The sequence below is a fragment of the Dendrobates tinctorius genome, unplaced genomic scaffold (assembly GCF_039654945.1).
Source record: "Dendrobates tinctorius isolate UK_male_01 unplaced genomic scaffold, ASM3965494v1 ptg000020l, whole genome shotgun sequence".
NCBI lineage: Eukaryota > Metazoa > Chordata > Amphibia > Anura > Dendrobatidae > Dendrobates > Dendrobates tinctorius.
The window spans coordinates 31,170,562-31,193,700 of record NW_027361688.1 but is presented as its reverse complement, the minus strand read 5'-3'; the positions used below and the strand labels follow the sequence as shown (position 1 = coordinate 31,193,700).

General features: G+C 42.6%; 1 protein-coding gene across 1 annotated transcript in view; it reads left to right on the top strand.

The window, feature by feature from the left end:
* The window catches only part of ANXA6 (annexin A6), an 84,887-nt gene that overhangs the window by 30,056 nt on the left and 31,692 nt on the right, over positions 1 to 23,139 (top strand). Inside the window, exons 2-5 of the mRNA XM_073567936.1 lie at positions 1,304 to 1,352; positions 20,664 to 20,754; positions 22,442 to 22,536; positions 22,666 to 22,779. Of these exons, the coding sequence (XP_073424037.1) occupies positions 1,341 to 1,352; positions 20,664 to 20,754; positions 22,442 to 22,536; positions 22,666 to 22,779 (312 nt within the window). The 5' untranslated portion in view covers positions 1,304 to 1,340. The remainder of the gene's footprint in view (positions 1 to 1,303; positions 1,353 to 20,663; positions 20,755 to 22,441; positions 22,537 to 22,665; positions 22,780 to 23,139) is intronic.

The following is a 23,139-nucleotide window of genomic DNA, read 5'->3' as shown; positions in this document are numbered from 1 at the left end:
ATTTTTGGTGTTTTACGCCTTTTTTTTTTTTTTTTTTCTTTTTTGATTTTTTTGCACCAATTTCATCTTTTCATTTGCCCCTTTTTTAAAGTCTGTTTTAGATGTTCGCCAGTTTTTTGAGGTTTTTTTTTTTCCGGCCAATTGGTTTAAAGTTTCTACATGTTTTCAACAGGAAAGATGAATATCTTTGTACTGTTAGCCAGTAGATAGAATAATATTCAGGATTGAGAGTCCTCAACTACTGAGGACTCTCAATCCTGAATATTTTTACATGTTTTCAATTGATTCATCATTTGAGACCTTTCAAAATGTCACAATTTATCGCAAATGTACTCGAGCCCCACTTTAAGAGTGATATTATTTTTGCCAGAAATTTTTGAGCAATTTTTGCAACATTTTGCAAAACGTCTGGCTTTGTTTTTTTTTTTTTTTTTTCACCAGGAAGTTACAAAAATGGTTAGTTGTTGTGTTTTTTTTTTTTTTTGGGGGGGGGGGGGGGGGTCATTTATCAAAGCTTTTATCCCAGGATACCCCAAGTCACAAATTTTTCTGCACAATGGAGAGTTCTGAAAAATTTTGCGGCTTTTGAAGTTTTCATGCCAGTTTCAATCTGCTCTGCTGAGAATGAACTGAGCTGGGAAAGAACAAATTCATCAAATGTGCCAGTGTTTTGTTTGCCAGAAATGCTACTCCAGCCTTCTATGCGACTCCAGCGTTTCAGATGCGGCACACTGAGGCATTTGGCACCTTCTACTCCAGCAAGCGTCCACTACACCAGTCTTGATGAATCGGCCTCTTTGCGCAGAAAATCATGCACTGTGTGCGTTATTTTTTTATGAATTTGGTGCAAAAACAGTCAGCGAATAATGCAAAAAAAGTAGAAAAAAGCTCAAAATGATGACTAAAGCCCTATATTTTTGCTTTAAATTGATATCTTGTCAAGGAAAATAGTGTTTGTGGATTCCACTCTTGTTTATAGACAGTGCCTGGATCTGCAGTCCATCGCCATTAACTTAAGCTGCAATTCCCAACATAACCTGAGGACAAGAGTGGCGCTGTTTCTAGGAATATAGTATAGCAGACCTTATTTTCTGATTGACTCTGTCCTTCTGTCAGCCGTGGCTTTGCTGGTGCCCTAATTATAATATCTTCACCTAATTATTTACCATGTTGTGATCCCAAAAAGCACTAGAACTATTGGAAAGAAAAAACTTAGACTTCCATTATTTTAGGCTAACATTTACATTTTTTTTTTTTTATCATTGTCTTTATATTCTTTCATAATTCTCTCTTCTCTTGACAGCTCCTTGTTCTCTTCTGAAGATTTGCTCGGGGTCATCATGGCATCAAAGGTAATATGTCTACACGGGAAGCTCGATGCAGGAAGGACGTTCACCATGAGATTGTTTACAGCCTGTTATATTATATGTTCTAGTGATTGAAGATCTTTTACAAACACGCGACTTCCATTATAAACTGTATATATTAGCCAGGTCCTGCATTCTGCTTTCTTTTTTTGTATACGGTAGGTTTTCTTTGCCATGTTGGATTTATTTCACATATAGCAATACTGAGAAGATAGGTGAAGCTATATGCCCATAGAAAATCCTCCTTTAAAGGGAATCTGACAGCAGGTTTTTGCTATGTAATCTGAGAGCAGCATGAATTAAGGATTGAGAACCTGATTACAGTGATGTCTCACTTACTAGGTTGTGTTGCTCCTTTAATAAAATCAGTGTTTTATCAGCAGGAGATTATCACTACAGGACTAGGTATCTCGTGCATTGTAGTCAGCTGTTCTCTTAACCACGCCTCCGCCACTGATTGGCAGCTTTCTGTATACATTGACAGAAAGCTGCCAATCGGTGATGTGGGTGGGGTTATACACGGCTCCGCATTTAGGCTGTGTGCACACGCTGCGGATTATGTACGGATTCATCCGCGCGGATTTTGTAAAATCCGCAGGTGAAACCGCAGGTCAAAAGACCTGCGGTTTTACCTGCGGATTGCTCTGCGGTTTTGCCCTGCGGTTTTTCATCTCCTCAATGGAGGAGATGGCAAACCGCAGGAGAATCCGCAGAAAGAATTGACATGTCAATTCTTTCTGCGGATTGAAAACCGCAGATAATCCGCGCGGAAAATTCCGCACCGTCTGCACTGCGGTTTTTGATTCCCATAGGGAATCATGGTACTGTACGCTGCGGGTCCGCAGCGGCCAAAACCGCTGCGGAACCGCAGCAAAATCCGCAGCGTGTGCACACAGCCTTAGAGCTCTGCTAGACTGCAGCAGATAAAACAGTGATTGTATCAAAATGACAGCATGCAGACCAGTAAGTGACACATCGTTGGGATCAGGGCCTCTGCCCCTACATCATGCTCCTTTGATTATATAGGAAAAACCTGGTGACAGATTCCCTTTTAAGGGGGTTGTCTCAAGATATTTCTTCCAGAGCGCACCTCTCTTCCTCTTGTTTCTTGTTTGCCGGAGGGTTGTGTGCTTCTCAAGATTGACTGTTCAGGATGGTGGCATGGTTAACACATTGTTTTTAAAAGCACTTTGCAATTTTACTCATATATGATGAGACAATTTCTTTAAAAGGTTATTCCCAAAAAGTTGGGACATCCCCATATACATTCATTAGGGAACAACTTACTGATCATTGGTGATCTGACTGCTGGGACCCCCCGCGATTCTGAGACCGGGGCTTTGCAGCCCTGTCCATCTCAGCCTTCCCACCATTCATTGTCTAGGGAACTGCTGGAAATAGTCAAGCTCTGTGCTCAGCAGTCCTATAGACAAAGAATTGCAAGGAGGCCGAATAGGTGCACCTTTGCTCCGGTCAGAACAGGGCTGCAGTTGTTTAACAAATATTGGACCACCAAGCTTTCAGACCCCCAAAATTCCTTGTTTTAGCACCATAAATGTCAACACATTTCTCATGTATTTGGAGCAAGGGTTGTCGGGGAAGGAGATGCTGGTGATTTCCCAGCACTAAATATATTTAAGTGCACATGCCAAGATATGTTAAGAATGTGACGTCTCCCTAGAACGGGATATTAATAGTGACCGTACAGCTCTGGAGGACTCAGAAGTGAAACCTACACTTCTGGGGAAAAGCTGCAAAGGAGGAAATATTGGTTGTATACCCCAGTTGTATAATAAATGGTATTAAAAAGTGGTAAATATATTTAAATTGTGTCACACAATCTGTTGGATTTTTTCTAGAAGCTGCGACACTTTTGCTTGTGGTGCTGTGCTATATACCATGTGGTACTGTGCTATATACCATGGGGGATACATTATATTCTATGGAGGAGGATGTGTTATATAATATGGGGGGCTACATTATATTCTTTGGGGAGGTGGGCTGTATTATATTCTGTTCGGGGCTACATTATATTCTGTGGGGGGGGCTGTATTATATTATATTCTATGAGGGGGTGATTGCATCAGACTCTATCAGCGGGCTACATTATACTATATGAGGATGCTACATTGTATTCTATGGGGGGCTAGATTATATTGTATGGGGGCTTTATACTTTGAGGGGGATAAATTATATTCTATTGGGGCTGCATTATACTATATGAGTAGGGCTACATTGTATTCTATGGAGGATTACATTATATTCTGTGGGGTGGCTGCATTATACTATATGTGGGCTGCATTATACGGTATCGTGAACTATGGGGAATACATTATACTGTAAACAACTATGGGGTGCATTATACTATGGGAAGTGAATTGTACTACATGGATGACTGGCGGTCTATTATATTATATGGAGCACTGAGGAGTGTATTATACTATATGGAGGACTGAGTGTATTTTAATATTTGGAGGTCTGAGGAGTGTATTATACTATATGGAGGACTATGGGGCACATTATATTATATGGAGGACTATAGGGAGTGTATTATATTATATGGAGGACTATGGGGTGTAAACTGTAGATGTGCTGCTGATAACATGATACTGCATGGTGATCTGTTAGTAATCCATTAGTGAATATTCTGTTCCCATCATTCTTTCTCAGACAGTGGAAAGAGGCCGGGAAACAAGTGCTGAACGACTTCAATATTGTCAATAACACTCATCGCATGTAAATACAACCGAAATGCTTGTGTGATGTGCAATATGTTAGCATTTGGGGCCCCATTTTAAACTTTGCCTAGGGCCCCACTTTGCCTAAAACCGACCCTGAAGCCACAGAATCGCCGGCAGGGGTGGTCAGTAATGACAGATCTGGGCTGGGCTTAATAGCCACAGTTTTTAGGCCCAAGTTAAAGTAAAATAATATAGTCCTGGGTGACCCCTTTAAGGACCACTCCTGATCCACAGTGAAGCATTTTGGGCGTTTTAGCAGCTCCTTTGTTTTGTACGATTTCCCACCACATTCAAGCACTAACCAATCAGGGTATGGTGGAGTCTCACAACTGTTAATATATCCTTACACTTCCAGGAGGAATAACAGAGGTACAGCACAATTCAGAATTCTAAGCCCGTGTGCCCACAATGAGTTTTTGGTGCATTTTTGACTGTACTTTTGCTGCTTCAGTTCCAACAAAGTGGATGGAACTTATAGCAAGCTCCTGCCCACTGTGCTTCTTTTTTATGCAGCATAAACTGACCTGCGCTGCGGGTTAAAAGTCCACAACGTGGGAATTTTTCTTGGCTGGTACTCGGAGTTATGTGGATTTTCCCCATAGACATGCATTTGATGCAAAAAAAGACGTAAATGTATCAAGAGCGCACCTAAATATGTCAAATTCCAATTGCAGTGAAATTGCAAAGAAAATGCATTTTCACTGTATTTTTTTTTGTTCTTCTTTACTGTGTTCACTATATTGCACAACAAAAAATGTTTTAATCGCCTCTTATTGCACTTTATTTAACGAAAAATGTTTTATCTTGATTGGACTTTTACGAACACAGTGATGCCAAATGTGTATTTTTTTTTTTACGGTTTTATTTATAATGGGGCAAAAGGGGGGATTGATTTGAACTTGTGGATTTTTAAAAATTTTCTAAATTTTTTTTTTTTTTTTTTTTCTTCACTTCTTACTTGATTTAATAGTCCCCTTGGGGGACATGAAGCTGCAATTGTCTGATTGCTGGTACTATACATAGCTGTTCATCAGCACTACTAAGTATAGCAGCAATTATAATCTCCTATGAACGCCGGTCTCAGGCTGGCGTTCACAGGAGGATCATAATGGCAGGTGGCACAGGGGTCTTCATCACGTTACAGGCACACCCCTGCCAGACGTGTTAAATGCCGCTGTTAGAGATTGACAGTGGGATTTAACAGGTTAACAGCTGCAGGCGGAGCAGATCTTTTTTTAAAGACACATGACATTTGTGAGCACTAACACTTATTCTACAGAAATCATTACTATCTCTTGTGCAAGAAAGAACAGATGGAAACTAATAGGAACTTTCCCAACATGAGTGGCCTTAAAAAAGTTTGCGCAAAAAAACCTCCAAAAAATATTTTGGGATCAAAGACAAGAAAGAAACCAAGGTAGCAACAGAAAAAATGATCCCTAAAACTTCACTTTTAATCAATGTTTAAAATCTGGACAATCCCAGTTCATAAGGACTAGGGTAGTATTTAAACAGACACCAGACAAAACTAGTAATAGATACTCCAGGTCACTAAACTCGCCCTAATGGGCCCTGGCAATCCCTGCCTAGCCGCGGAGGTTGGCACCCTAGTTGTAGACGATAGTGGCGCCCCCGCTCAACGTCGGTGACCCTAATACACCCTAAAAGACCCTAGTCCACGACGAGGATACACAAAAAAAACACAAACACACAGTAACCACCCGAAAAAAACCCCTGGTGGAGAGACTGTATAACGTCTCTAAGATGTTTTACTAATCTCGTACTAAAATTTACCCATGATTTTAGTACGAGATTAGTAAAACATCTTGGAGACGTTATACAGTCTCTCCACCAGGGTTTTTTTTCGGGTGGTTACTGTGTGTTTGTGTTTTTTTTTGTGTATCCTCGTCGTGGACTAGGGTCTTTTAGGGTGTATTAGGGTCACCGACGTTGAGCGGGGGCGCCACTATCGTCTACAACTAGGGTGCCAACCTCCGCGGCTAGGCAGGGATTGCCAGGGCCCATTAGGGCGAGTTTAGTGACCTGGAGTATCTATTACTATTTTTGTCTGGTGTGTTTAAATACTACCCTAGTCCTTATGAACTGGGATTGTCCAGATTTTAAACATTGATTAAAAGTGCGGTTTTAGGGATCATTTTTTCTGTTGCTACCTTGGTTTCTTTCTTAAAAAAGTTTGTCCTGCTGCCTACACCCCAAGAGATCAGCTTAAATCAAAACCTTTAATAGCAAGAGCTCAACTATTGTACAGTGCCACTCGAGGAGAAATTGGGCATTAGTTTTCTCCATGTAATGTAGGTTGGTTCTCCCACATACTTTACAAGCTTTCTGTTCTGATAACTAAAATTGTCGTTTGCTCGCGGTGTCGTTTGCTCGCGGTGTCGTTTGCTCGCGGTGTCGTTTGCTCCCAAAATGAGACAGCTGTGTTCAAACCGAGAATCCATCACTTACTACAAGGGAAAACTCTTAAAGGCAACCCTATCAATAGGCAAAAAGTGGAAGCTAAAAACTACTATAAAACGTATTGGAATATTTGTATAGACAAATCCAGTGTAGTTACATAAGAGCACAGGTTGTGTATCTATAGAGATGTGCCATTTTCCAACTAGTCATTTCATAAAGGGTTACTCTCCTCTTATTTAGATATCCCATTACTTTTCGGGTGACAGTTCCTTGTAATCATAATTCTACCAGCACTATAGGTGCCGGAGATTTTTCTGCCACATCCCAGCATACATGATTCCTTAAATTATCCAGTGGCCTATTTTTCCTGAACTGGAAGCTCCTCTCTCTATTATACCTGTATACAGTAACAGCAGAACAAGAATAGGGAGATAAAGTAAAAAAACAAACACTTTTTTGTCATACAAGCCCTTTAATTTCTTTCTAGTACTATTATTTTCTTCTGTCTCCCCAATACTCTGTACAATGGGCTGACCTTGCTCACCTCTGGTTAATCTTTCTAGCTTCAGTAGTGTAACCAGACCGTCATTGTTGCCTCTGTGAACTGCTCAGACCCAGAAAATGATAAATTATTAATAATGCTACAGCGAGTTACAAAAGGGAGTGAAATCCAACTAATGAGGGTTCTCTGTTATGGTGCAGTAGGAAACAAGGCTCATTCATCTAAAAAGTTATTAAACAGATTGTCGGAACTTGACATGGAATCTCCGACTTTTAAACACCGGATCATATTTAGGGACCGTTCTGAATCGGTTCTTAAAGGGAATCTGTCGCACCAAACTGACAGCATTACTAAGCCCATATCCTTGTAGGTCATTTAGTCCCTATAAAAAAAAAACGCACCTTTATTGATCTAATAGAGGCCTCGGTTTTTCAGAAACTGAAGATTAACTAAACGTGCTAATTAGGGAGCTCGGTGCACCCTGGGTGTGGCCAAGAAGCTCAGCGCATCATTCCGCCCACTGGTTTTGCATTGCCCCAACTCCCACACTGGTGATTGACAGTACTGTCTGCAAAAAAAGAAAAAAGCTTAGACAAGACATTGCTGTTAATCAATGAAGAAAAAATCAAATTCTAAAAAAAATTTCCTGTTGCAGTAGGTTTATCAGGCTGGACAGTGCCGGTATCGCAGCTCGTCACGTGCGCGGCAACACTGCTACATCCTGTCTATATAGCCAGGAGACCAGAATATCTATATGGAAACTTTGACTCTGTAAAGTTGTGCAGGAAATGACAAAAAATACTACTATACCCTGCTCTGAAATTACTAATCCAAGGTAATTCAGTAACCTGGAGAATTTTTTATTTTACTTTTTTTTTTTTTTTTTTTTTTTTACCAGTTTTTAAAATGAATCCATGACCAGCAGGAATATATCTTGGTGCAGTAAATGTATAGCACGGTCTGTTTGCTTATTTTGCAGGATGGGCTTTTTGGCCGACTAACATGGGTTTTCACGTTGCATTTTTGAGCAGTATGTGGCAGTTTTTCAGGAAACCCATAGTGAGAACACGATTTGATACAAGCTTATGTCATTCTCTTGTCAGCCGTGCGGCACATTACAGCCCTACAGACGCCTTGTATAGTATATCGGGAACTGAGAACGGGCACAGAGTCACAGCAGTGTTGTCAGGCTGTTTGGTCAAGCACAAAGGATGTCAACTATGTCAGTCACTGAAAGTATCCGACTCTCAGGCACGTCTTTCAGGCATAAGAGTCTTGATTCTGTACTTTTCTCTGCACAGACACATAATCTTAGTGTTTATGCATCCCGGGAGGTACACAACTGTTCATCCAGGGAGGTACACAACACAATGGTTACACATTTAGGGAGGTACACAACACAATGGTTACACATTCAGTGAGGTACACAGCGTGATGGTTACCCATCCTGAATGGTACACAGTGTGATGGTTACCCATCCAGGGAGGTGTTCTGTCCCCACATGAGGCGAATGGAGGTGTAGTTGATTGGGGCTGGGAGAGATTCCTACCTTCCATTTCCTCAATGCAGAGCAGACAGGACCATTGTTGCTGTTCATACGTCCAGAGAGATGATACACACCAGATATTGTGAAGTCCAGACTTGTTTATTGGAAATCTGGACATACAGGGTATGATTGGTAATGCAGTACTTCTCCAGAAATGCAGATGTAACAATCCAGGTGGTACAGCAAGATGTGTGCAGCAAGGTGAGCAACAAAGTGAGTGTTCAAAAAACTGATGCTTTTTACAGCCCGTACAGGCAAGTCTCTCCCAAGAGAAAATGAAACTAATAATGGCAGCTAACAGGAAGAGAAGCAGTGACCTTAACCAGAAAGTGGAAGGCATGTACAAGAAATTATTAGCTGCAGTCTGCTATACAGAAAAAGGACAGTAGGTGGCAGCAGACCAAATGCAAGACTACACAGCATGGAAAATAACACAATCTATATAAACATGTAATCAAAACTTTAGATGGGACAGCACACTCCCCGTCTGAAATTCCGTAAGGGATTTCACTATATAATTTTTTTTTTTTGTTTTTCTTTAAAGTTCAATAACCTAGAAAAGAAACATGAATATGCATGCAATAATAACTTCAAAACGAGGTAGATGACAGTCAGTTCCTGAGACAATCCAATGGTACCCATCTTCGGATCGGAGAAGCCGCACTAGGCCAAACTGTCTCCGACCCAATGGTAATCCAATGGATGAAGTAGTAGGGCAGAGTTCTGTTCATGGTTCATCCTACTGGAATGTACTGGATAGAGTGGTTTGTGGCAGACGTGCCAGCCATGACAGTCTGTCTCCACGTGAGCTGAGATAAGATCTTGCAATGTGGACTAACCTTGCTACAGGTCTTAAGAAGTTTCATCCCATTGGAGAAGTATTTGAAGCGCTAGCAACCGAGGCTGGAGGTTGGTTTAGTGTTCGTCGCCAAAGCACTGACCTTGAAGCGGACTTCTGGATCGCCATCCGGATCCTGAAGACTTCCCTTCTGTTCCAACAGAAACTTAGGACCTGAAAGCCAAGAAGAGTTAGCAAAGGACCTTATAGACATAGGTCTCGTGGCATGGTCAGCTGGATTAAGTTCAGATGAGATATTGAGCCATTGCTCAGGCTTGGAAGACCTCCTTACTCTTTCGATGCGGCTACTGACATACACGTAGAAGTGCCTTGTTTGATTGTAGATTTAACCTAAGACAACCTTACTGTCACTGTAGTATTGCACGTCATCTATGTTGGTGTCCAGCTCGTGCTGTATAAGGTCTGCGAGTTCTACTGCAACCACGGTCGCACAGAGTTCAAGCCTGGGAAGTGTGGTCAGGCTTGGGAGCCAAGTTAGCCTTGCCGAAGATGAATCCAACGTGATCTTGATTGTCGGGTCCTGTCACCTTCAGATAGGCAACTGCTGCAATAGCCTCCGTGGATGCATCCAAGAAGACATGGAGTTCCTTCCTAGTGCTAGCAGCAAGTGAGGTTCTGGCGTAGCATCTCTGTATGTGGATCTCATCCAAGGCACACAGACTGCTTCCAGGTTTCCCATTTTGGTTCCTTCTCGGGAGGGAGTGGGGCATCCCAATCTTGACTGTTTCGGAAAGCTGTCTCAGAAGGGATTTACCTTGTATGGTAATTGGTGCTACGAACCCCAGTGGGTCGTATAAGCTATTCACCACTGACAGGACACCACATTTAGTGAATGGTTTGTCTGCACAGTTGATTTGGAAACTGAAGGTGTCGACTGACAGGTTCCACCTCAAGCCTAAGCTTCTCTGCACAGGCGGACAGTCTGGTCCTAGGTTTATGTCCTTGAATCCTGCTGCGTGGTCAATTGAATCGAAGACTCTCGTGACAGCCTGGCTGTTTTGAAGCAATTTTGTGCAATCTAAGCTTAGCTTGGTACAGCATACCTTGGGTCCTCTTGAGTAGATCGATAGCCGCTTCTTCTGTGGGTAGAGATTTTAGTCCATCATCTACACAGAAGTCTTTCTCTACAAAGTCGCTAGCGTCTGTTCCATATTCAGTCTCTCCTTCTTGTGCGGTTCTCTGCAGTCCATAGGTTGCCACTGCTGGGGAAGGGCTGTTCCCGAATACGTGCACCCTCATGCGATACTCCACCATCTCTTTGCTGGGGTCACTGTCCTTGTACCACAGGAACCTGAGGAAATTCCTATGGTCCTCTCTGACTATGAAACAGTGGAACATCTGTTCAATGTCAGCGGTGATGGCAATGGGCTCTTTCCTGAACTTCATCAACACTCCTACTAGGTTGTTTGTAAGATTAGGACCCGTGAGGAGGACATCGTTGAGAGATACACCTTGATGTTTGGCGCTTGAATCAAAGACAACTCTAATTTGCTTAGGTTTCCATGGGTGATATACTCCGAATGAGGGTAGGTGCCAGCACTCCTCGTTTTCCTTTAAGGGAGGCGCTGGCTCCACATGGTTATTCCAGAATTTCTTGCTCATAAAGGTGACAATGTGTTCTTTCATCTCCGGTTTGTTGCGAAGTGTGCGCTGGAGAGAGTTGAATCTGGACGAGGCTTGTTCACGATTGTTCGGGAGTCTTACCCTGGTAGCTCGGAAGGGTAGGGGAAAAACCCAGTGATTGGTCTCGTCCTTAAGGAACTTATTGTCCATTATCCTGTCAAATTCCTTGTCTTCCATTGACGGGGCTACATTGTCATCCTTAGTTGCATGAAACACCGATCTTCCCAAGTCATCTGCATAGGGAGAAGGAATGACATCAGGCAGCTGTACTGGATCTGGAGGCTTCTCTTTCACATCATAGTGATGAGGGCATGGTTTGCAGAAAGTAGCTCGTCCGTCTCTGCATACATAGGTCTTAAAGGAATCGACTCTTGTTCGGTCCAAGCACACATTTCCTATGATTACCCACCCCAAGTCAAGTCTCTGTGCGTAGGGGGCATAGTTGGGACCATTGCACTGTTGGCAGACCTTATGTATCCTTAAATTGTCGCTGCCGAGCAGAAGTAGGATTTCAGCATCTGAGTCCATAGGTGGGATAACACTGATTAGGTGCCTTAGGTGTGGTTGGCGGAACGCAGCTTCTGGAGTAGGGATCTCATCCCTTTTGGCTGGGTATTTGATCGCATTCGATTAGTGTAGGTAAGGGTATTTCTACTCCTCCGTTGACAGGAGAAGCAATGAAACTTTGTGCCCACCTGCCACTAGTCTCTATGCGGCCTGAGCAAGTATTCACAGTATAGGGCGTTGCTGGCCCCTTGATTCCAAAGGCTTCAAAGAACTTAGGTCCAGCTAGGGATCAATTGCTCTGATCGTCAATGATGGCATACATTTTTACTGCCTTCTCTGGTTGCCCTTCTGGATAAACTGATTAGGCATATCCTGACACAGCATTTATCACTTTGGCTCTCCCCACATACCTCTGAGCATGAGCAGGAGACAGCCGTGGTTGAATTGGCGTTATTCTGTGGCTCCCCGCCATGGCTTGTAGCTGGACTAGAGGTAATTGCGACTGCTGGATCGCTGGTGGCTGAGGTTGGATGCAAAGCTGATGGGTGTTTCTCTATGACACTCTTCACACTTAATGGCAGATTTACAGTCCTTGGCCATGTGTTCTAATGAGGTGCAGCACTTGACACATACCCCAAGTTCGCTGAGGATTTTCTTGCGCTCCTGCATGGTTTTGGACCTGAAGCCTCTACATTTATTCAGTGAGTGCGTTTTTTTGTGAATGGGACACTCACGATTGAAAGACTTCTCTCGATGGAATAGTGTACTGTTTATCGGCAGTTACTGCAGATGGTGGCAGGTTAGTCTTTCTGACACTTATACTGCTCCTCAAGTCCTTGCGTCTATGTGAGACGCTTTCATACCTTGATGACTGTGTTGCTGGAGCTGTAGTGTTAGACTCCAGGAAGTCTAGGCTAGGGTCGTTCCTCATTTGGGCCTGTTCGTCGACGAACTTGCAGAACTGATTGAACGGAGGAAAGGTGACATCATGTGATCTTTTGTACCTGGAAACGCATACTGCCCACTTTTCTGGCAGACTATGCGGCAGCTTTGAGACGATTGGGTTCACCCCATGGGCAGTGTCCAGGTAGCATAATCCAGACAGACGAGGGTCTCCTTTTGCAAGATCCAGCTCCATAAGCAGGTCGCTTAAGTCCAGAAGCTTGTGGGCTTTCTTAAGGTTGATCCTTGGAACGTTCTGCAGTCTCTTAAATAGGGACTTTTCTATGGCTTCAGCGCTGCCATAGGTTCTTTCGAGTCTCAGCCAGGCAGCAGCGAGACCTGCTTCAGCTTGCCCCATGTAGACGGTCCGAAGACTCTTTATACGGTTTGTGGAGTCAGGTCTCAACCATTTTACCATGAGGTCGAGCTCCTGTTCTGCAGATAGATTGAGGTCAGCAATGGTGGCCTTGAAGGTTGCTTTCCAAGCTCTGTAGTTCTCTGCACAATGGTCAATCTTTGAGAGGCTGGTGCTGAATAGATCTTTGCTCATCATAAACCTGGCTACCTCGGGCATATCCGATCCTTCACTCCTTATTACAATGTTAGATTGTGTTGCCTCTCGGGCGTATAAGCTGTGTGGCGTGGAAGGGTGAATTGTTCCCGGGTAGAATGATGTCGCTGCAGGGTTGAGCTGCGGTTTAACCTCTGGAGATTTTGAGGACTGCGGCTTGAACTGTGGAGATGGCCTGGAACGCGTCTTGTGATCGTCTTGTGGTGTTTGCTGCATCTGAGGGGACACATTATGGAGTTGGTCTTGGGTCTCTGCAGATGCTGTGGGTAACACTGGCACCGTAAGTTGGGCTGACTTGGACGTTTCCACACTGGTGGGTTGAACGTCGCTGGAGAAGGTGTGTGCTGCAGAGATCTGTTTCTGCACGTAATCACTGGTATGGACAGCTGGGTCCTCTTCTTCCAGTGGTGGTAGGCAAATCGGGTCGAGGTTTTGATTCATTGCTTGCTCAAGTATTTTCACATCAGCTAATGCAATTTTTTTTCCTCAATTTCAGTTTGAAGAATCTTTGCCCGAGCCTCTGCTTCTGTTTGAAGGATCTTTACTTGGGCCTCTGCTTTCTTGGCTTCTGCCTCTGCCTCAGCTTTCACTTTCTTGGCTTCTGCCTCTGCTTCTGCTTTCTTTTCTGTGTAGGAGCGTCTTAGTTTGGATTGCTCTGCGTTTAAACTGGCCTCTAGGATTCTGTCGCTGAGGGTTGAAGTTCTTGAGCAGGATGATTTGCATGACCGAGCAGAGTGTCTGGATGAGCCTGACCTGTGAGATCTTGATTCTTGCAGATGAGCAATACAGAGCTCCGCTTTATCTGTGGCGTCTTGCACGGCGGCGTCCCTTTCTCTTTCTGTGGAATTCACTTTGCTTAATTCTGATGTGGCTTCATCAATATTAGTCTTTTAGGAAGGTGGCGTACCTTGCCGACAGTCTCTTGTATCTTCGTAGGCCGTGTCTAGCTGTTTTAGTGTCCTGTAGACTCGCTGCATCATTTTTGTGGCGTTGGATGCTTGACATGAGGGAGGTGACTCATTCCCATAGGTCGTCCAGGTTGTCATTAAACTCATCCTTTGTACTGTGATAGTTTTCAATGACCTTTATGGTTGGTTTGACAGAGCATCTTGGTCGTGAGTCTGTCTGTTTCTGAAGCTGGCTCTGTTTCCCCCTCTTAATAATGGACAGTATCTGGTAGTATTTGCTCTTTCAGCAGTGGGAGACTGTGCGGGGTCTTTTTCGGCCATTTTGATTTAAGGTGCACTGTCTCTTTAAGAAACTGAACTTTTGAATTGGGGGCTGGAAATCGCAGTGCAGCTTAGTTAAGACGTTCTGACGAGATTCCCAATGTGTTTTTAGAGAATTGTGGGGTTTTGCAGTCCGACAATCTGCAGCAATGTTGTATAATATACAGTCTCTATGCACAATGCGGTCTGGGGTGACACTGCAGAGTTTCTTAGCAGAGCCGGGCTGCAGTATGTGAGCGGGCAGGCGGGTTAGGATCTAAGGGTGATTTTTTGCCGGGCTTCAAGGCAGTTTTTTGACTGTTCTGTCCCCACGAGGCGAATGGAGGTGTAGTTGATTGGGGCTGGGAGAGATTCCTACCTTCCGTTTCCTCAATGCAGAGCAGACAGGACCATTGTTGCTGTTTTGCTGTTCATGTGTCCGGAGAGATGATACACACCAGATATTGTGAAGTCCAGACTTGTTTATTGGAAATCTGGACATACAGGGTATGATTGGTAATGCAGTGCTTCTCCAGAAATGCAGGTGTAACAACCAAGGTGGCACAGCAAGATGTGTGCAGCAAGGTGAGCAACAAAGTGAGTGTTCAAAAAACTGATGCCTTTCACAGCCCGTACAGGCAAGTCTCTCCCAAGAGAAAATGAAACTAATAATGGCAGCTAAAGAGAAGCAGTGACCTTAACCAGGAAGTGGAAGGCATGTACAAGAAATAATTAGCTGCAGTCTGCTATACAGAAAAAGGACAGCAGGTGGCAGCAGACCAAATGCAAGACTACACAGCATGGAAAATAACAATCTATATAAACATGTAATCAAAACTTTAGATGGTGACACATCCAGGGAGGTACACAGCGTGATGGTGACACATCCAGGGAGGTACACAGCGTGATGGTGACACATCCAGGGAGGTACACAGCGTGATGGTGACACATCCAGGGAGGTACACAGCGTGATGGTGACACATCCAGGGAGGTACACAGCGTGATGGTGACACATCCAGGGAGGTACACAGCGTGATGGTGACACATCCAGGGAGGTACACAGCGTGATGGTGACACATCCAGGGAGGTACACATGCTATTGGTTCCCAGTGAACCAATGCTAACCATTGTACAGTGTATATACTACCAGATGCTGCATCCCAGCTTTGATACACTGCGGACTGGCTCAGTAACTCCAATAACATGGCATCAGGACTGGTTCTCCCAGACTACTACACTCAGTATTGGAACCATCTCTTAGGTCGGGGTCACACTAGAAAGGAATACGGACGAGTGAGAGGCGTTAAAAGCACGCATTACACACGGACAAATGATTCTCTATGGGGTCACTAGCACCAGCCGTATATTTCTCGGGCGTATTCTAGGCTCCGTGCCACTCACAGCATGCTGCGATTGTCAGCGTACTACGCCCGTAATACGCCAATGCAAGTCTATGGGTGCGCAAAAAATACGGATTACACACGGACCACACATGTGACTTGCGAGAAATACACACCCGGTGTCTTTTAGAAAAGCCGGCAATTCAGTGCGCTATACAGTAAACTCACACTGACAGGTTTAATAAAGAAACGAAAGAATAGATATAGACACATATATACACATGTCATAGTGACAAATATATATATATATTTATATTTCACAGAGTTCTTCATAGCAGAATAGCCGCTAATTAAATTGCTGGCTTTTATCAAATCCTTCCCCAACCCGACATGAAATGACACATGGTTTACATTCAGTAAAGCATTTCATTTCATGTTTTTTTATATATCACTGACTAATAATTAGATGAGGGCTTGTGTGCAAAATTTGGGAGTTGTAGTTGTTGTTTTAAGGGGTTAATTCGTTGTTAAATGCGTGGCCTTCCCATTGCCCGGTGGCGAGTGGGTTAATCTAACAAAGGGTTAATGTCACCATTCGATTGTAAGGTGACATTAACCCTTTGCTAGATTAACCCACTCACCACCGCTACAGGGCAATGGGAAGCCCACGCATTTTTTTAACATCGAATTAACCCCTTAAAATAACTACAACTCTCAAATTTTGCACACAAACATCATCTAATTATTAGTCAGGGACATATAAAAAAAAGAAATGAAATGCTTTACTGAATGTAAACCATGTGTCATTTCATGTCGGGTTGGGGAAGGATCTGATAGAAGCCGGCAATTTAATTAGCAGCTATTCTGCGATGAAGAACTCTGTGAAGTATGTATGTATGTGTGTGTGTATATATAGTATGTATGTATGTTTGTCACAATGACATGTATGTGTGTGTGTACATATATATATAATGTGTGCATTCTATGTGTCTATATCTATTCTTTGGTTTCTGTTATAATGGAGCCCTATGACAGGGTTTCTATGTCCATTTTGCAAGCCTGCGAGAAAATCTCACCATACGGATGCCATACGGATGCAGACATGCGCAAAATACGCGACCACACCTTGATTACGGATGACATACGGAGCACTATTTAGGGGTCATTCATCCGTATTACGCCTGGAAACTACGGACTGTATTTTGCGTCGTTTAGTGTGACCCCGGCCTTAAAGGGGAACGCACCGGTCACCGGGTCCAGCTAAATTCAGCTCACATACACATCACATGATCATTTGAATAAAACATGTCAGAAAAATGACTATTTCCATGAACAAATCTGAAGGACTGAGAGACCGGCGGTGGCTCACACACCGTACACAAGCATAGGGCTTTGGGTAATGTTGCACCATTTGCTTTGTCCTCCTATAACTATGCATGTGCAGGAATGCGCTGCCATAAAAATACCAGGGATCATGAAGATGATTAACAATATTTTATGCCTTTAATGATGAAACGTTTTTAGCCTCAACATTTTTGGCAATTTTTGCATGTTACCAGCATTTCCTAGGAGTCAGGAACAGACCTACTAGGGAGATAATGGGTTAATAACCTGGAATAGGATTGTAATACTAATACCAGGTTCATCAGAGGGAGATTTACTAGAAAGGGTAATCGGATCCTGCGGTCACAGCGAAAAGCTGAAGTACCTTGAAAATTCTTACTTTTTTTTTTTTTTTTTTTTTTTTTTTTTACTTGTAAATTTTGAGTTTCCCTTTGACCATGGGTTTTGATGCCTAGTGTAACGTAAGCTAATGCCGCATCGCCTCCACGTGGCATGCTGTAATTTCACGCGCTTTCTTTGGCAGTCACGAGATTTTAGAAATCATGACTTGAATCCCAAGGCGCCCTCTAGTGGATGGCTTCTGTATGATCTGATGTATTTTATCCGTTTGGATTTGATTTCTTACTAAAAGCCAACCCATAAATGATGTACAAAGATTCACATTAACCCCTTGTCCCCGGCAGGCTTCAATTCATTTTAGGATACCCTCTTGGATTGTTATTGTGGCATTAAAAATTGAACTAAATGACATATTTTCTATATATGGAACTTGTCATAAATGTTATTACCCGATGTAAATGCCGCTGTTCTCCTGAATCCAGCATTGTTTTTCTTTTGTTCTGCTCCTCTCCGTTCCTGAGATGACCCTTTCTTCTCTGTATATAAATCTAGTCTTATTAGACAAGTGGGCGTAATCAACTATTCTGTGGGTGTCGTCTTGACCACATCCAGCTGGATAATAACATTTATATACATCAAAGAATGGAGGGCTATGTGGGGCCCGTTATACTGTATGGAGGGCTATGTGGGGCCCGTTATACTGTATGGAGGGCTATGTGGGGCCCGTTATACTGTATGGAGGGCTATGTGGGGCCCGTTATACTGTATGGAGGGCTATGTGGGGCCCGTTATACTGTATGGAGGGCTATGTGGGGCCCGTTATACTGTATGGAGGGCTATGTGGGGCCCGTTATACTGTATGGAGGGCTATGTGGGGCCCGTTATACTGTATGGAGGGCTATGTGGGGCCCGTTATACTGTATGGAGGGCTATGTGGGGCCCGTTATACTGTATGGAGGGCTATGTGGGGCCCGTTATACTGTATGGAGGGCTATGTGGGGCCCGTTATACTGTATGGAGGGCTATGTGGGGCCCGTTATACTGTATGGAGGGCTATGTGGGGCCCGTTAGCCCTCCATACAGTATAACGGGCCCCACATAGCCCTCCATACAGTATATGTGGGGCCCTTTAAACTGTATGGAGGGCTATGTGGGGCCCTTTAAACTGTATGGAGGGCTATGTGGGGCCCTTTAAACTGTATGGAGGGCTATGTGGGGCCAGTTATACTGTATGGAGGGCTATGTGGGGCCGTTATACTGTATGGAGGGCTATGTGGGGCCCTTTATACTGTATGGCGTGCTATGTGAGGCCAACTATATTGTATGGAAGGCTGTGTAGGGATTACAGTTGGAGAATCATACTGTGGTGGAGTCACCATTCTTTGTCAGGGGGGATTGATGGAGGGGGTACAGTAGGGGTCATCATACCATGTGTACGGATGGTGCTGTGGAAGAATTCACTGTGGGGGTATCATACTTTGTTTGTGGGCACTTTTGTTTGTTTTTATCTGTATTATTCATGTGTTTTTATTCTTTAATGTTACATATTTAAATTAGACCTTAGGCCATATGTTTTTACGTCTTACATAACACATTACATTAAGCCAATATTTTATTAGAAGATGTATTAATTAAAATGTACTTTGCTCGTGGGACAACTTCTTTGTATTTGCTTCCATATGAAAAAGTTAGATTTGATAAGGAAAAACTTCAATTGTAGAGATTTTTTAAATAAATATATAGGTTGGCCCTCCAGCAGACCTCTATGGTTGTCACTGCCATATTGCTATGAGCGCCGCCCGGTGGGTGGCGCTCATGACAAGTGAGTAATTCTGCTACACACAAGCAATCTGATAATCACCTGTATGTAGCAGAGCCAATCGGGTTATGGCAGCTTCCAGTCTCCCATGGAGACTATTGAAGCATGCCAACAGTACAAAAAAAAAAATATCAATATAAAAAAAATAATTAACCCGATCGCTAAATGGCGTAATGAGAAAGTCAAAACACCAGAATTACATTTTTTTTTTTTTTTGGTTGCCGCAATATTGCATTAAAATGCAATAACGAGCGATCAAAAGATTGTATCTGCACCAAAATGGTATCTTTAAAAACGTCAGCTCGGCGTACAAAAAATAAGCCCTCACCCGACCGGAGATCACGACAAATGGAGACGCTACGGGTCTCCGAAAATGGCACAATTTTATTTTTTTACAAACTTTGAAAATTTTTTTTCACCACATATATAAAATAGAACCTAGACATGTTTGGTGTCTATGAACTCGTAATGACCTGGAGAATCATAATGGTGGGTCGGTTTTAGCATTTAGTGAACATAGTAAACAAAATCAAAAACAATTGTAGAATTGCACTTTTTTTTTTTTTTTTTTTTGCAATTTCACCGCACTTGGATTTTTAACCTGTTTTCCAGTACACAATATGTTAAAACCAATGGTGTTGTTCAAAAGTACAACTGGTCCCTCAAAAAACAAGCCCTCGCATGGCCATATTGATGGGAAAAATAAAAAGTTATGGCTCAGGGAAGAAGGGGAGCAAAAATCTAAAATGCAAAAATGAAAATGCCTCCGGTCATGAAGGGGTTAACTAGTGCCATAGGGTCACCCAAAATTTTCAACAGTGAGTTGTACAATAAAGAAATCATGCCTTTAGTGTAGTAGTCCATTGGATGAGGTCAGACATGGCCTCCTGGGATCTTATTGTGTGCTTAGTTTTAAGTTGTTGAAGAAATCGTTATTAAGCAAATTGAAGATTTGTTTCAGATATTCAAGAGACCAAAAATGATTGGTACATATATTTCCAACCCTGCTTTTTTCATTCCCTGAACCCCTCCAAATGCCAGGGTTTTTTGAAATAGGAGTATTCTTGGGGCAATCTCACTTGCCACCACTTTTTACAGGTCCACCAGACTTTACTTGTCAGTAGACCGGGGTCGCATCTTAAGTTGGCTTTACATTTACAGTATTCCAAGAATTCCAACAAATCTAATCCTAAGTCTTCCTATTAATGTGGATACCAAGATATCAGAGTTTCTGAACCACTGGGATATTTGCTATATTATCCAGAACCAACTCCATCGCTATCGTCCAGAGGAAGTAGTGCAGATTTTGACCAATTCATTGTTATGCCAGAAAAGGACCAAAAACTCTATTTTCATTCTGATTGGAAGGGAAATATTAAAATTAACAAATAAAAGGATGTCTGTGTACAAATCAGTTATTTCCTCATTTTTGCCATATTTAAAACCCTTTATCCTTATATGAATTATACTTTATATAACCTAATTGTATTTTATATAATGCTTCATTTTTTTTCTGTCTCGCTCGCTGTTGCAGGGAGGCCATTACAGAGGATCCGTGAAGGATTACCCAGACTTTGATGCAAGCCAAGATGCAGAAACCCTTTATAAGGCTATGAAGGGATTTGGTATGTGGAATTATTATTTAGGCCATTTAGTATTTGGGGAACAGAGCCTCTCACCTAGCCAAATCAGATCTCATACTTTGCACTGATGAGGGGCAACACCCCGAAACAGTCTGAAAATTGAGATTCTGGTTTGGCTTTTATTCAAAGTCATATTGCAAGGCTCATTAAAGGGTCGATATTGACTTTGTATTTGTGCTTCCAATAGGTGGTGCTAAAGTCCTAGTCCTCTTCCTCTCTGAATTGACAATTTGCATATTTCATTTTGCAAAGGAGCATGCATGGCTTATAAGCCTTCTCACGCTGACATGCCAGGCTTGACATGTCACCCTGCACAAGGAGAAATGTTACCCCTTAGACCCCAGTCCAGATCCTCTTGCCTAACCAAATCTGATCACTTACTTCACACTAATGAGGGGCAACACCCTGAAACCCGTGTCTGCAAATTGAGATTCTGGTTTGGCTTTTATCCTAACCCACATTGCAAGGCTTGTTAAAGGGTCAACATTTAGGATGGCTGCTTCCAACAGGTGGCTCTAGAGTTCTAGTCCTCTTCCTCTACGAAGACACAATTTGCATATAAAATGCTGATGTAAAATGCTGACCCGAATACTGAACGTGTGAATGTGGCCTTAAAGAGAATCTGATGTCAGAGAAAATCTAGTTGCAAGGTCCTAGTGCCGTCATTCAAGGTGATTGACAGGTCTCCTCCGATGTAACATACAGGAGAGACCGGTCAATCAGCCACAGCAACGCGGTCAAGTGCGCCGACGATTCAGAGAAAAACATACCTGACTGCATTTGTGCCGCCAAACTGTGATTCATGCTCTGTACTTTACGGTGCAAGTCATTAGGAACAGAAAAGACACCCTGGAGATGGAGGAGTTTCTGCTTAAAAAAAAAAGAAACAAACAAAACGCTAGTGATGTGGTTCATTCAACGGAGTGAAAAAAAGACGTAAAAGTCATAAAAATCATGGATTTTGTCCGCAAGCATTTTTTTTGGAGGCTTTTCCTGTGGTTTTTGTGACCTTTTGTTTTCCAGATGTGTTTTTTCTTTTGTTTGTTTTTTTTAACTCCACTGAATAAGTAATTTTTTTTATTTTTTATTTTTTTTTTAAAGTAAAAACGATGGAAAAACGTTCCAAAAGACATCCGAGCATCTCTTGAGTTTTCCCATTGATTCGAATTGTAAAGTACAGAGCGGATTCCAAGCAGAAAATGCCTGAAAAATGAAAACGTCGATTTTTAACCACTTGGCGTTTTTAGAAATAAGTGATTAAAAGACGCTAAAAAGACTGAATGGGTGCAAGTCCCTTTTAGACAAATGTATCTTTCTATTGTTTTGCGTGTTCCTGATGGGTTTTTTCAGGCAGTCTGAGCAGCAAAATTTGCCTGAAAAAGATGTGTGAATATAGCCCGAGGCTTGTCGCATAGGACTGTGGTAGATCTTACATTGATTAATATTTTTTTTATTTTTATGATTTCTAATGTTTTTCAGTTCTAGAATGTTTTTCTTTCTTTAGCCATGTTAACTTTCTGGTCTACCGTCACAAGTCCTCCTAGGGGATTATAAAATGTCTGGTGTTTTTTAGATCACTTATGAACCTACGTTTGGCCCCAAATCTAGTTGCCTTCTGCTGGACATTTGTAAATCATAATTACTGATGGCTCAATTTAATTTCTTGTAGGCAGCGATAAACAAGCCATCCTGGATCTTATCACGGCTCGGAGCAACCAGCAGCGTATTCAGATTATCCAGGCCTACAAGTCCCTCTACGGCAAGGTAAGAGGGACAACTTATTGTTCATCAAGTCACTGGTCCAAATTTTGCTTGTCGTCTTTCACACATAGACCCGGTTGCTATAATCATCCTTGTTCCTAAATATAGTTTATTTGTAACGTTCTTCCTTAGGATCTTATTGACGACTTGAAATATGAACTGACTGGTAAATTCGAGAGACTTATTGTAGGCCTCATGAGACCCCCGGCATATTTTGATGCTAAGGAAATAAAAGATGCCCTGGATGTGAGTATAATACAATACTGGATAATCAGTATTACATATTCATTTTATAATTTACATCTTTGGGCTAAAAGATCCAGGATGGTGGAGTCCATCGAATTGCTGGGTCTACTTTTCTATCATGACTATAGGAAGGAGTCCTGTGACCCTATGGCCGGCAATGGACAATGGCACTTAATTTGTAGGTTCCTATTGACCTTCTAAAAGGGGAACAGTAGAAGGACAGGAAGGAAAGATAAGAGGGAAGGGGTGATGTAAGGATAAAAAAATAATGTATGGAAGGGGGAATGAAGAGATGAAAAAGGATACATCTTGGGAAGGTCAGAAAAAGTAGGAAGGAAAGGGTGAAGAAAGCAAGCATGA